The sequence below is a fragment of the Camelus bactrianus genome, chromosome 2 (genome assembly GCF_048773025.1).
Source record: "Camelus bactrianus isolate YW-2024 breed Bactrian camel chromosome 2, ASM4877302v1, whole genome shotgun sequence".
In the NCBI taxonomy this organism is placed as follows: domain Eukaryota; kingdom Metazoa; phylum Chordata; class Mammalia; order Artiodactyla; family Camelidae; genus Camelus; species Camelus bactrianus.
Window position 1 is genome coordinate 49,462,933 of NC_133540.1, and position 16,108 is coordinate 49,479,040.

General features: G+C 38.4%; 1 protein-coding gene across 1 annotated transcript; it reads left to right on the plus strand.

The window, feature by feature from the left end:
- The first annotated feature begins 5,960 nt into the window (after positions 1-5,960).
- IL21 (interleukin 21) lies at positions 5,961-13,086 on the plus strand. The gene is made up of 4 exons (XM_010952579.3): positions 5,961-6,194; positions 6,303-6,338; positions 10,998-11,153; positions 12,985-13,086. Exons 1-4 carry the CDS (start codon positions 6,027-6,029, stop codon positions 13,084-13,086), a joined length of 462 nt encoding a protein of 153 aa, XP_010950881.2. The 5' UTR covers positions 5,961-6,026.
- Positions 13,087-16,108: the final 3,022 nt, after the last annotated feature.

The window sequence follows — 16,108 nt, forward strand, 5'->3', positions numbered from 1 at the left end:
AAAAGGGAACCAATGATAGCGTACTACTTTTTTCTTGCCTGAGCATAATGGCAAATATTTAAAGTATTGACAATATAAAGTGTTTATGAGAACACTGAGGAAAGGAAACTATTGTTGGTGGGTGTGTAAACTGGTAGAACATGTTGGAGGGCAATGAGGCAGTTTCTACCAAATTTTTAGGATATAATGTTTCCACTTAGGAAGCAAAATGTGGGATATGAATCTAAAAGAAGTGTAGCTCACATACGCTTAAAGATACAAATGTTTAAGGATGTTCAGTGCTGCACTGTTTGCTGGAGATCAAAATTTGAAATAATCTAAATATCAGTAGAACCATGAATGAATTCTAGTGCAGCCATACAACTGAATATTAATCCAGCTCTTTAAATGAGACAGCCCTGTGATGAACACTGTATGGATTCTTGGCCCTGACGTATCATTGAGTGAAAAAGGGAAGTTGTAGAATATGTACGGTGAAATTAAATTTTTATGTAAAAAAGCACATTTTTCTATGTCTGTATCTTTATGTCTCTTTTTCTATATGTCTCCTTCTCCATATATAATTCTATCTCCTTCAATCTCTATGTATCTATATCTATACCTCTATGTTGTTTTAAGTACATGGGAAAAAAGTCTATAATGATACACTGTAAACTCTCAAGAGTGCCCCCAGGAAGTGAAAATTAGGGAAGACAAGGGAGCAATTTTATATTTTGCTTTTTACTTTATACAATTATATGTTCTTTGAATTCTTTGTTTTAATGACCCACATATACTGCTTTTGTAAATTCAAAGATCAAAGTAGTAATGTTCCAAAATGATCCTCATCCCTAGAAACAGAAATAACTGTCCACACAAGGGCTTCATTCAGCCTGGAGACTCCTCTCTCTGAGATCCTGACGCCGCCCCTTGGAGAATGTGGGAGGAGGTTCCCATGAACAAGGAACTCAGCAGACACTTTAGGAAGAGGACACAGCAAAGGCAAATGTTGTACTTCTTTATTTTCATGACCGTGGGTTAGGAGCTGTAGGGTAAGGCAGAAGATGTTTACAGCCATCCCTCGCCCTAGGGAGGGACTCAGGTACAAGCCTTGAGTCCAGAGACAACAGGATTTCTTTGACCATTGATGTTGGACAGGAGGCTAGGGAGGCGGGTGGAACTTGTCACATCTCGTGGTGTGAGGTCAGTGTAGAACCTGGTTGAACAGCACAGGTCTTCCAGTTTTTTTCTCCCTCCTTTATGCCTGATGGGTCATGGAATGATGGACATCTGATCTCTAGCCTCACTGATGGGTTGCCTGAAGATCAGCCTACAGATAAGCCACCTGTCTGAATCCTTTTGGCGTGTTGGGATGGCACATATTATAATAAGTTCTATCACTTTAAAACCCTAGAGGTCTCTCTTCCCAGAGTTTTCCATACAGGACATCTAATTCTACCCACAAGGGGCCAAAGCAAGTGGAAGCAGAAAGGGAGTATTTGACACCTAGGGGTCACGAGGAAGAGCTGGGAAGACAGGACAAGGGACTTGGCACACGCAGTAACCAGCACGGTCTTAGACCCGGCATATCTTTCCCCCCACAAAACCACAAACTAGCAGCATTCATTTTCAGACTTCAACTCCTTCCTCCCTTGATTCCTCTCACCCTCAGTCTGCTCTCCCTGGCTGGGAGCCTTCCTTTAGTTCCCTGCCTTCTTCCTACCCTGACCTGGTGGTCTATAAGCATAATGCATTTGAGAAAATCCTTGAAAAATGGCCATAAAATCCCCTGGGTCTGTGCCTAAAGTTTCATGCTTTCATGGTGACGACCTGGGTTATATTCCTGGAAAGAATGCATCTAGCAGAACCCACCACCTCACTCCAAGGTACTCAGTAAACATGGACACTAAGTAAAGGCAGTGTGCTTGCTGTGCAAGTGTGGCTTCAGCCAGACTGCTGCTCCTGTCCCGCTCCTGTCCCGCAAGTCTGGGGCTGCCACTCAAGCCCAGTGCCATGTGCCAGCTGGAGAAGCGGGGATCACACTGCCCTTCACAGAAGTCTCTGTAGCCTAGAAAGTAAAAACAGCAGCTGCCTGACACTTCCTTTGAGAAGCAGATGAAATATCAGGTTTTCTTCTTCCCGTAAACATAAACACAAAATTTTGCAAATAATTTCAGGAGACTCAGGGAGGCCAAGATGAGCTCCCCTGTGCTAATGGGGAAGGACCGGGGAGGAGCGGCATCGGGATTTTAAAATATCTGAGCTCAGGTGGGCCACGCGTGAAAATAAGAAACAGTTTGTTTTTCATTTTCTCCTCCTTCCATCGGCTCCCTTTTCTCTCCCTTCTTAGGAATAAATCCTTCATCCTAGTCTTGTTCTTTACCTGGATGTAATCAGATGCTGTTGAGGCTGAAGGGTGGCACTTCCAGACAAAACACAGTCAGTTCTGCTAAAATGTAACATCCACATTTCTAAAACTCACTCCACTGTGTAAAATCATGCAGTAACAACCACAGAGCTTACAGGGAAGGGAGATTAGAGGCATAACACCAAAATTTTGTCAGTGACATAAAAAAGATGATAGGAACCGAATACAAAAGACAGCAGTTTTGCACAAGTGAAATGGTGAAGAAATGCATAAATACTACAAAAAATACAGCATGTTACCTAGAAAAAGACCTGAAGTTTGTTTGTGGAGGTGTGTTGGAAGGGTTCCCAGGGTGGAAAATCGTTTCAGCCCCAGATGTGGACGGGGCTGGGGGTGGGGATCATCACACATGCGGTGCACTGAGGCAGCTGGTGGGTGTTTGAGGCGTGTGTGCATCGTGTGTGTTCCTGTAAGGCTCGGTTCAGCTGGAAGCAGTTTTCTGCATTCACTTAGCACTTCTTGAGGACAAAATCGCATGTTAGGAAATATAAATTTCTGGTTATACTCAAATTGTTCCCTGGTATGTTAGTCAAGGTGAAATAAATTCTCATATTCAATGCAAGTGTTAGGACAAGACTGGCTGAATCTAAATAAAAAAATCATAATTTAATGAGTAAAAAGCCTTTAAGACCCCAATGAAATGATGCTATAAGTTAATATTTCTAAGCAGAGAATACATGAGTCAAGTCAGTCTGATCCTCTTTACTCCCACCCTGAGGTCTGTCTCAACACAGTAAAAAATTCAAGTGAAATACAAATTGGGCTCCATAACTTGGAAACACACTGTCACTCCTGAGCAAGCCTTCTCAGTGCCGGAAGAAAGTTGTTATAACACTGCCAGACTTCCTGGAAAGTCCTTATCATACATTCTTATCTCTAGTATCCCATGCTCCATGGTAGTGCCACGAATCTTACTTCCCTCTCTTCTTCATGATTCCTTTCCCCTCTACCTGCATCCCCCAAAAGCCCAACGAACCAAATTCTAGCCTTCATAAGTTCTCTCCTTATCACCGCTTCCTCTCTTTCCCACTGTTTCTCCAACAGGAAAAAATCCATACTTTCCTATCGCTACTGTAACACATTACAACAAAATCAGTGGTTTAAAACAGCACAAATCCATTATTTTACAGTTCTGGATGTCAGAAGTCCAGAATGAGCTTTATGGGGCTAAAATCAAAGTATTGGCTGAACTCCTTCTGGAGGCTCTAGGGAGAAGTCTGATCCTTGTCTTTCCCAGCTTCTAGAGGCTACCTGTATTCTTTGGCTTCTAGCCCCATATCCCTCCAACCTCTGCTTCTGTCATCACATCTTCTTGGACTCTGACAGGCCTGCCTTCCTCTTATAAGTACCCTTGTGATTACATTGGGCCACCATGATAGTCCAGAATAATCCCTCATCTCAAGATCCTTAATTCAATCACATCTACAAAGTCCCTTCTGTCATTTGTGAAGGTTAACACACAGTCTCCAGGCATTAGGGTGTGGACATCTTTGAGGTGCCATTAGTCAGCCTACCACACCAGCAGTGATATTCAAAATGCTTAACAACTGAAATGCTACTTAAAGCAGGGAATCAGACTCTCAGAATGGTCTTTGGGTTCTGATGCTAGAGCAGGACCTTGGAGATCCTGGCATATTGGCTGATGAATTGCAGAGGTGTGGGAGGCGTCAGGGAGGGACTGGGGTGTCTAGGGTGGTGGTGATGCTCTCCAGAGTCCAGATGAGAGATTCTCTCTAAGCAGCACCAAAGACTTCTGATCTTTTTATGATCAGCGTAGCCACACCCGTGCATTTTGGCTGACCTACCCATGCTCTTTCTTCCCTGGATCAGTTTAGCCTCTCTAGGCTTCTATAAATTCTCCTCTCCCTCCTCATTCGTGGTCAGCACACAAATCTCCTGGGAATCTGTCCTGTGCTGTACTTGGCCCTTGTACCTGGATGTCTACTTAAGCCTCACCACAACCCTATGATCAGATTCTATGCTTATTTTCCTTTTGCAATAACATATCCAGGGGCATGTGTGCAATTAATTATTACAGCCTGGGTTTGAATTCAAGCACTTTGCTTTAGAAATTGAGCTCTTAACCCCTGTGGTTAGTATCTTCAAGGAGACTCACATCTCTTTAGCAGATAAGGAAAGCATGTACAAAGATGGTGCAGGTACCAGGTGGCAACCCCCAGGCCATAAGCATTTCATGGGTTTACACAGAACACTCATTCCCTTATAGAATTTAATGATTATAGTGAAGATTTCTTGATCATAGGGTAAGAAATTTAATCTACTCTGTAAGACCAAACCTGAATACTCCTGAATAGATATTCTGTGGTAAAAGATTATATTCAACCTTCAAAGCAAATCAAATCTGAAGTCTAATTTATCTTGGCTAAATAACATTTTAGAAAAAAGTATGGCTGTAAGCATGTGATGAAATAGATGAATAAATAAATGGATACATAAAACCTATAGTCAGAAGTTCGATTTGTAAGACCCAACTGAGTGTGGTACAACACTACTTCAGTGATTCTAGAGTAACACATTCAGCTTTCTCAAATGAGTAAGGAGTAGCAGGAATAGGAGAAGCAGCAGAGAGGAGGACGATAAAACCACTTCTGGACTTTGAGTCTTTTATTAACCTCTACCTGGTAATACTTAGAAATGTGTTGTTCATACCCAGAGAAAATAACATCTAACAGTAATATTGTGATAAGCAACACTACCTACAGAGGAAAAGATCACTTATGGGTATTTCTGGACTTTGCTGTTTGAAATAAAATTTTGGTTTGGAGAAGAAAGAGTATTAGCACTTTCCATTCATTTAACTGATGCATTATATAGAAGACACAGACATTAGGGAGTTTTTTAAAATGACGTTTGAGTGAGATCTTGATTGGGGGTAGGATAACACGAATAAGTCAGATTTAAAGTAAAACTTTAGAAGCCAAGATTAATGTTATTTAAAGATGCTTTGGAGAAGAACTGGAAGCAAATTCTACTTTAAACCCTTGCACCTGATTAAGAACCTAAACTATTCTTGCTAATTTGGAAAATACCCCTGCTATTTAAAATTTCCTAAAAGGTAGCTCTCCTCCTACATTTATGATGGAATACTGGATGATTTCAGTCAAAAGGCACAGTTATTACCATAAGAAAAAGTCCTGCAAAAAAGCACATGTTGCCACTTTACTCATTACTGAAGTGCCCTTATGACTGTCAGAAGGAACAGGTAAGATGCTAAAGGAGGCAGAGATAGAGAGATCAAAGTGTTTTGTTTACTTCTTTGAAGTCTTGTAGTACCTACTGTTTACTGTGCACACTTCTTGATTCAGGCTGAACATTGGAATTCACCCATTTGTCTCTTTTTCCTGTCTAAGATGCAGATGGGGCACATTTCGTTGACTCCATCAATCCCTGCCCCCACGCATTAGCACATGCACACGTATACCTAGCCAGTGGAAAAGAAAAAAGAGTTACTCACATTCATCCATTTTACAAAGATTTCCAGGCTGCAATGGGAGGGCTTTACCTCTCCCTGAAGGATGAATAAATAGGTAGCTTTACTGACAACCTGTTCACTGACTGAAGTGAAAACAGAGACCAAGGTCTTGATCTACTGGCACTTATGAGATCCAGTCCTGGCAACATGGAGAGAATAGTCATCTGCCTGATGGTCATCTTCTCAGGGACAGTGGCCCACAAATCAAACTCCCAAGGGCAAGATCGCCTCTTGATTAGATTGCGTCAACTTATAGATATTGTTGACCAGCTGAAGCATTATGTGAATGACTTGGTAAGGCCATACTTGTCACAACAAAATTTAAACCATATTCTTCAATTAATATGAAAGGAGCTTTTTGACTTATAAAAATAACTCAGAACTAATTTTGTTTTGCTCTAGGACCCTGAATTTCTGCCAGCTCCAGAAGACGTAAAGGTAAGACCAGCTGAATTTATTTGTGAAAATATATTTGATGTAAGTTTTTTTAAGTCCAATTAAGAAAGGCATTAACGTGATTATTTAGGAATATACTTAATTTCAATGAATTGGAGGGTTTAATAATTGGTAAAATAGTTATTTCTATTTTGCTTAAATATTCATTGATTTACCAGCAAGCCAACCAATAAAACACTACATACCTTATAAGATATATTTTTATCTTCAAATATCTCTGAGTATTCCCAAGTAGTATTGTTGAGACAGAAAAACAAAACTAGAAAATAAATCTACACTATGATCATTTTCTGAACAATAACCAAACTAATCACATTTTAAGAGTCCTTGTGCATGAAAGTTCTTGAGCCTCTTTGTAACCCTATTTAAGAAATATAGACACATACCATAAGAAGCAGGATTCCCCTTTAATAACTAGAAAGGAAGAAAGAAAGGGAGAAGGAAGGAAGGAAGGAAAGAAAGAAAGAAAAGAAAGGAAGGAAGGAAGAAAGGAAGGAAGGAAGGAAGAAAGAAAAAAAGATTACAGGAACAGCATGGAAGAATGGCAGTATGGAAATCAAGGCCGTCCTTTAGAATATAATTCCCATATACCTTGGTCTCAACGAGTCTTGTCTTTGGCCTTCCGTGAGATCTTTTGAAAGGATCATTTTCAACAACTCATTCAGTTCTTTAAGGCATTTAAATCCGTTAGTTCCCAGGAAGAAGAGGCCTAGCATACAGTTCAAGAGTGCTGTGTGCTGATCTTTTCCTTGGTAACTTCGATCTAGTCTTCAGGTTTGGTACCCCGAGGATATAAACGCAACTGGGGGAAATGTTTTCATTGCCACAGACCTTTAACTGCATAAATTAGAATAACTATATAAGTGCTACCAGTAATTAGGACACTACAAAGGGGAGACTTATGAAGATACATTGCAAAGAAAACAATTATCGTAAATGACTATATGTAAAAGTTTAGAAAGTGAATGAGTCACAACTATTGCTTTTCTCTAAAATTCACTCTCTAGCTCTGAACCTAACCACTCTCATTTACTCGGTCCTTTTCTAATAAGCAGCATCTAAAATGAAAGTAGCACATTCAGCTCATTGGAAAGACTTTTCCAATAAGTAAAACAATTTCTTACTGTTCTAATAATCAAAACATATATATTTTCAGCATCTCATGCCCTTTGTTTAACTGCTGTGGTTAGAGTTCTTTCGGGAGGTTTTTAGCTGCTGTCTAGAACTTCCAAAATAAGAAACATATCCCATTTCCTAACCTGAGTTGATTCAGTGGGTACTTCTTTTACATGCTTTGTTAAAGAGAGATGTTTTTTACCTGACATCATAATGACAAGATTTTGTCTCAGTGATACTTTACCTATCTGATAATCTGATCATGCATGCTGGCTTTGATAAAGTGAGTAATGGTATAACTAAGATCTTTAAGCTAGGCTAGCAGGAAACTCAGGAAAAAGAAAATAGTTCAAGGCCACAGTAGAGTTTTATCAAGTTTTTCAGGGCTAGCATCACAGCAGTCTATCAGAGATTTTTAAAAGATTAAAAAATTTAACGAAAATAAATTCATTTAACTGTTGCATATAAATATTGATATATGGTGATCATGTAAGATTGCCAATTGGCCTCACCAGGCATCTTCCTTCCTCTTTCTAATCATATAACCAGTGGTCCTCATCAGGTGGTGATTTTGTCCCATGAGAACATATGGCACTGTCTGGAAAAATTTCTGGTTGCCACAATCGTGTGGGGGTGGTTTCTATTAGTGTCTAGTAGGCAAAGGCCAGGGATGCTACTAAACATTCTAGAATGCACAGGACAGCCCTGACAACAAAGGATTATCCAGCTCAAAATGTCAATAGTGCCACTGTGGAGACATCCTGATGAAAACCTAGTTTGTATGTGGGACAAAGGTAATTTTATCCAGTTAGCAAGACTTCCTAGTATGAATGGCCAGGCTTTCTTAGCCAGGAAAAAAAAAAGTAAGTAGGTCAAAAATAAGTTGTAAGGAGGCAAATATTTTCAAATATTCAATTGCAAATCAACAAAGCCAAGTGCACCTCTCTGCAAAAGCAGTGCTTGACTGCTCTCTGGTTAAAAAGGAGAGTGGTTTGTTAAGCTTGCTTTTGATTTTCTTACTGTGCCCTCTATTTTGCAAAACTAATGTAGGACAGCTAACTCCTCACGTTCCAGGTGTGGATGGATGAGGGAAACAAAGCCTTGTCCTCTGAGTCTGCAAGGCACAGCAAAGGAAAGCAATGGTTCTGCTCCCAGGTGGTGGTGCTGCACAGGAACTTGGGGTCATCCTGAGTGACAGGGCACCAGCAGCTGCCTGAATCGAGGTTAATCTCTCCACTCCCCGTCTCAACGCAGTCTTTAGGCAGTTAGCAGAACAGCTCCTCCACTTCTTTTCTTCTCTGAGGCTGCCTTTGATGTGCACCTGAAGCCAAATCTAGCAGTTGTTTGTCCTGGACCACAGAATGACAGGAACAGCTCTCCTGCTTGCAGAAAGCACAAAGCAAAAATCTATTGTCTGTGGACAGGTGAACAAGGAAGAGCAGAAGAGGGATGCCTATCAGTATGGGCATCTGTGTCCAGATACCAGAGGCTTTTGAAAAGGCTTTCTCAGGTGCAAAATCTTGGTTCACTTGTCTTGGCCACTCTTGGCAATACTGTCTCAAGGGAGTTCATTTGGTAGGCCCCTATACTTCTTTGGAACCTAATTTTCTTTCAACATACATGTGTAAATGTTAACTCAGCAAAATGGGCCTCTGTGAGAAATGCTGGTTTCTCAGATCATCACGGATGAAGCAGTTAGTGTTTTCAGTTTCAGCTGGAAAATATACCTCTTTAAATATGAATATTATTTTTTTCCAGTAAGTTAAGCCGGTTGTGGTCAAAAAGAAGAGAAAAGAAAAAACTTCAACAAACATGAACATGTGGTTTTCAAGGAAAAAAAAAAGTGCTATAATTAACATTTATAAATAGTTTCTATTAAATAAGCATTTTGGCAAACATATGTAAAGGACACTATCTCGCCCTTATGAGAGGCAAGCTGCTCTGATATAAGGAAACCAGATAAGCTGGTTCTCGGCTTGTGGCTACGTATGCAAAGCAAATCTGACGGGGTTGTGCCTTAAAGATGCGTGTTATTAATCGACATTCATATTGGGTAACCATATAGGTTGGAAAATGCAAAGCAGGCCAGATGCTATTTTCAGCTGATTGTCCATGAGAAGACTCAGGTAATATTCTTATATATGGGATGGCACTGGTAGGAACTGAGGGAAACTGAGGCTTCTGGTTATACAGCAGTGGCTTCCAAACATATTAGTGAAATGAAGACATAGCAACTTTGCAAGGGGAAATTGCATCATATACACACAGTTGCTGAAAGAAGAAAGTAACAAATTCTTAGATCAGCATTAAAATGTTTTCAATAAGTTAGTATAAATTTTGTTTTTCCAATATATTCCATATCATTTGCAGTTCAATTTCTAAGACTTGTACTTATTCACTTAGTCACTAGAAATATCTCTCATTTAGATGCAAATCTAAAGAAAATGAGCATGGCTTTAGAAAAGATGGGTATTTTGGTGACTGAGACAGAAGAACTGGCAGAGAATATACTCAAGTGGCGAGAACAAGAGAAGGAAGTTTCCTCTTTTATCCCCAAAATATTAGCTGAAGATTTTCTCCATAAACATGATGTTATAATTCCAAAAAAAAAAAAAACAAACAAAAAAAAACTCCAAAACAACCTAGTAATTCAACTAAACCAAGAGTCAAATTTTGGATTCTTGTTCTGTCCACCTCTCCATGCTCTGAGACGTTACTCCTACTTTCTGAGGGGCAGTCTTCCCTCTCATTAGTGGGGCAAGTCTCGAATTTTGTTCCTCAACTGCTTGATTCAGGCAGAATCCCACCCTAACTGACCAGAGAGTATGGATAGGATTTTAGAAAAGTCAAGCATGGGATACAGCAGGTGTACTGAATCTTACATTTGGAATATGCCATCTGAGGTAGGTAACCACTTCCTATCCCCAAAGGAGGTGCTTTAACTCACTTATCTGCTGACTTCACAGATATTTGTTGAGCACTCATGAGCAACAAGACACTATGCCAGGTGTTGTACAGGATGAGGACATGCATGCTCAAGCCACGTATGTCACTGTTAGATACTCTCATGTCCAATGCAGAGAGAAACAAAAAACAAATGAAAAAAAATTTTAATCAGACTACAGCTGCCAACAATCATAATGTAACTCTTACAGCCTCATAGTTCATAAAGTGTGTCCTAAAACCAAACTAACTCTCCCTTATGAAACACCAAAGTCCTTCCCAACACCCAGACCTCACAATGACATTAGGAATAAACAACTGTGGCAAAGCGAGGCTCCCTCCTCTTGTCTGTGAGACAGGGAGATGTCCTCTCTTCCCTAATACAGGGAAATTTTACATGGCAGGGAGCTCATTCTCTTCAGCCCCCAAAGTAAGAAGGAACATGAAATCATTCCTCATTTGTCTGCTGAAATGAATGGGATCCAAGACATTGTAGCAGGAGTAGAAAAGGAGGATTGGGAAGGTCATTTTCACTTTTTGAATAACTTTCATTAACACGTACACGAATTATTTCTCTTTCAGAGACACTGTGAGTGGTCAGCTTTTTCGTGTTTCCAGAAGATCCAACTAAAGTCAGCAAATGCGGGAGATAAGGAAAAGATAATCAATGTATTAACTAAGCAGCTGAAGAGGAAACTACCTGCCACAAATGCAAGGAGAACACAGAAACATGGACTAGTAAGATTATCATCTGTCATCTTTCTTATTTGTACTTACTAACTATATTTATTATATTATATACAGGCACGCTTGCACGCCCATATAGCCAGAGCCTTCGGTGCCTTCCTTCCAGTTACATGTTACACCTTATCATATACAGTGTGTTTCAAGAAGCAAAGTCACCTCTTTTCAGTGCTACAGACTTGAAAGTGCCTAGAAACCCAATTAGAATTTGCTGACAGTCTCTGGTACACAGAATAAATTAATATAGCTTTCCAAGGTAAGGAAGTCATTAGGCAGAGAATCCAATTGTGACTTAGGGATTAAAAAATATTTTCCTCTCATTATACGATTGCATATAACTTGTATTCTTATTAACAGGAGCTAGATCCTAGTTTTCCTACAAGAAAAGAGACAGCCTACAAGACACCAGGATAAATCTCAGACTTTGCCTTCCTCTCTTAAAGAATATTACCATCCTGTACAATTTTGGAGTCAGTACTTCATTTCAATGGGTAGACGCCATTATTTGGCTGGGGAATTTCAATTGTCCCTAGCTTTTTGGGGCCCTGAGACCCTGTTGTATATTTCCTCTTATGCCAACTCATGAGCAAAGCTGATAATCTCATGAGTAATTAAAGCATTAAACAAAACCAGTTAATAAACCTATAAGATAAATTACTCAAACTTTAAAAAATCAGTTCTCTCTCCTCCAAGGAATTTCACATGCGGTTCAAATGAGATCTTAAGACAATATCAAAATTTTTACTTACTTTGATTGCTTGGCCAGGTTGCAATGTGAAATGTATTCCTGTAAAACTTTCCTCAGGAAGAAGGGGGCTGAGCATGAAATCTAGTATCAAAGACACATGAAATGGTAGTATCGCACTGAACTTAGAACTATCTGGTTAAACACCTTCATTTGATAGATAGGAAAACGAGACCAAAGACGTTAAGTGACTTGTTCCAAGCCCCATTAGTAAGTGCCAGAGTGAGAATTAGAACTTCTGTCTTTTACTTTTCAGTCAACTATCTCTCACCACATCAAACCAGCATTAGAGATGCTAAGCAGCAAGCAATGGCCTGGTGTTTGGTCTCTCAACAGGAATAAGGATAAAGAACACAAACCAATAATATTTTTTAAAGACATGTAACTGAGGAATACACATATTAAAAATTGTTTAATCTCCCCGTAGTCAAATAAATGCAAGTTAAGACAGGAAATTCTATTTTTTTCCAATTAAAAATTTTAATGATACCCAGTAATGGTAAGAATGTTCTCTGTAAATAGAGGTAAAAGTTTTACCATGTGCATCAAAAGCCTTAAAATTTTTTATCTTTTTAATTTAATTTAGCAATTCTACTTCTAGTAATTTATCAAATAAAATAAAGATGTATGTGAAAAATTATTCAGAGACGTTCACTGCAGCATTGTATACAATAGTGAAAAGTTAGAAGAAATCTATGTGTCCAAAAACAGTAATACTTCACTCCTACGTAGGAATGCAAGGCAACCATTATGGGTCGTATTTTTGAAGAATATGTAACACACAGAAAGTGCTTGTGATATGTTAAGTGTAAGAAATCAAATTAATAACCAGTGTAAATAACATAAGTGAAAAGAAAAAATTACTGGGAGGACATATATCAGAACATTGCAGTGGTTATATCTGAGGATGGGATTACAAGCTATTTTTCTCATTGTTATTTTTTGAACAATTTTATGTACTTCTCAAAGTTTTTCAGTGAACATGATTTATATCTCTAACTGGAAAAACAAGCTTTGAATAAACATTTTATTAAATAGGATAAAAGCTTTAAAGAAGATTATTCTTTCATTGATTTCTAGACATGCCCTTCATGTGATTCTTATGAGAAAAAACCACCCAAAGAATTCCTAGAAAGACTGAAATCACTCATCCAAAAGGTATATAACTTAAATTGTATATGACTGTCAAGTTCATCTTTACCCAGATTGCTTCCTATACTTGGGTTACTCATGGTATACTATTTCCACAGATGATCCATCAGCATCTCTCCTAGAACACGTGGAATACGAAGGTTGCAGAAGATCTCACTTGAAGCTGGACACTATATTACAGACTCTAACACAGTAGTGAAACTCACTTCTTGGTATTCCAAATGGAGGAGTACGACATATTAGTGATGGGGGAAAACTCAGATAAGTGTTCAAAGTCAGGATTATTTACCCCAAATCACTATGCATGACTTCAGTTTGATCCACACACTCTGTGTTTGGTCAACTTGAAAGACTTTGTTCTCAATTAGAGTCTGATTTCCTGTGTTATAGGTTTTGATGACTTCTAAAGTTTTAACTTTATCTTACTGCCCAACTATGACATCTCTTAGAGAAGCTTAAAATTTTTAGCCAAAAATACAATTTGGGGATTTATTGATCTTATATTCACCTTGATCTTGATTACCACAAGAATGAGGTTTCTGATGATCATAACTTAAAAGTTCTACACCTTCACTCAAGAGGAAAAACACAGAAGTATAGGGTGAAAATCAAAGTTGAACATTTATTCTTTTAAGAAAATGAAAACTGAGTATTTAAAATCTATATATGAAGATGTTTTTCCCTCAGAATGTCTAACATGTGATTTATTTATGTACCAGGAAGATAGCTTTACGAGATGGCTCAAAAAACCTCTGACTTCTTTATTGGGATTTATCAAAATATTTAAATACTATAGACATGAATGTATTTATGGAATAGACTCTTTCAGTCTCTTTTTCTCTAAGTGGGTGTAATAGTACCTTCCCCAACTTAAGTCCCTTTATAACCTAACATTCTAAGCTTATGGAAATGGCAATTAAAATTTATAGAGGGACATACATTAGGTGGTCTTCTGGAACCAAACAGAATTTTTGTAAGTCTTGTGGCTCTCTTCCCCAATTGTTATAATGATTGTATGGGAGTGAGCTAATCATGCCAAACGTCTATTTCCTTCCTTCTTTCTTCCTGTCTTGTCTTTCATCTTTTTAAATTGGCAGACACTTTGTGTTGCATGTGTTCTATATAAGGTAAATCACCTCTACAAAACCAAAATCAAGAGACAAATCAAGAGGCCAGGACTCCTGTCCTAGTAGAAAACAGACCTTTGCATAAGCATCCCCATCTTTCAACCATGGGTAGTAGAAACAAGCAGCCTGCTCTAACTGCCATTTCATATCAACTCCAGCAGTTTATTTAAATATACAGTTAAAAACGCTAGAAAAATAAAATTTTCACTAGACTGTTATAAGCTATTTGAGAATCTCTAATAGTAAAATGGCTGAGTGTACAAGAGGATGTTGAACGGGAAATACTTTATGCTTTGAGAAGAAAAATGATCTACTTAAAAATATTTTTTAAACAAGTACAGATTAATTTATGGTTCTAAAACATATGTTAGAAATCAATGATTTTATGAAATCTCAATGAAATGTTTTATCCTCAGAAATAAGGTATGCTGTGCTAGAATTTTAAAATGTTATTACAAAGAAGTCATGTAAATACATGCACCATGATGACAACATGCATCTACAGCCTGCCCCAGAGTCAGGCCAGGTTGTTGGGATTAATATGGAAAGTAAGCACGAGGTTGACTTGGGAAAGATGGAGTCCTTATTTCTTGTTTCTGGCTTTACCATTGTTGACTTCTTTCACACTGTGATTTTATATTTAAAATAACATATTTATTTTGGTGTGTTTACTGTTAAAAATCTCTGTTCTAATCCTTTCAACCAGAGTTCTACTTTAAAAATAAAATTAATTTAATGGAGTGCTGGCTAAAAGCCTTCACTAAACTGAGTTTAAAGACTCGGGTAAAGACCCTAGCAACATCCCAAGGAAAGCAATGCATCAGAATAAACAAGATGAAGAAGTGAGACTTGAACTGCTCCATCTTCACTGCTCTGTGTTCAAGACCTAGTCAGCCCCCCAAAAGGATCTTAGGCTAACCTGTAAGCATTGCTGTTCACCTATGGATGGTGGTGCAGGAGACTGGAAATCTCGCTGGCTGTGAAATTGTGGTCATTTCCTTAAATTTTTTGGTTTCCATTTCTTTATCTGTAGAGTGAGGGTGTTGGACTTAATCTCTAAGGAATATTCTGCCTTTTTTTGAGCTTTATGTGTCTATGAGTATCTGAAGTTCTGGATATTCTTATAGGAACATCTGACCATACTCCCGAGTAAAACTTTCTACTGAACCTGGTGTTCATTTGCTCAACATCATTTCAATAGCAGGAAGAAGGGACATGTTTCCCCCCAAAAAAGGAAGGAAGGAAAAAAGAAAGAAGGACGGAAGGAAAGAAGGAAGGAAAAAAGATTGCTGTAGGTCATGGGAGTTCAGGAAAAATAATCATGATTTTTACCATTTTAGCTCAAAGTGTCTTCTTCGGACACGTATAAAATTGTAGCATTATTATTCTATATTATTGCTCTGTTGTATTTACATTTGCATTTGAGAATTTAGTTTTAATATAAACTATGTACTTTATAACTTAATGATTATTTATTATATATTTGGTTTTAAATGTTTATGTTCATGGCTTCATATTTAAGACCTGATCATATTAAATACTACCCAGTCAGTACTACTGTCTTTTGTGATTCCCTGGAAACCCATAATTCAACAGTCTTAGCAGAAAATAAAAGATGATCCTTAGTTTCTGTCAACATATAGTTTTTATATGTATATGGTAAAGACGATCTTTTCTCCTTACATAATTTCACTCAAATGGAACTTTCCAATTCCTGTCCCTACCTCAAGGACACTTCCTTTGCAGCCCTCATAAACGTATGGCAGGTCTAAGAGGAGTTGAAGATCTCCTTCCCAATGCCCATTACACGTACACTCTTGTGCAAAATTCATTCTTGCTTTGAAGTTTATACCATCTAGCTTGGCTCTCCCCTTACTTCTTATTGAGGATTGTCAACTCCTCCATGAACTCCTCCATGTTCTTTC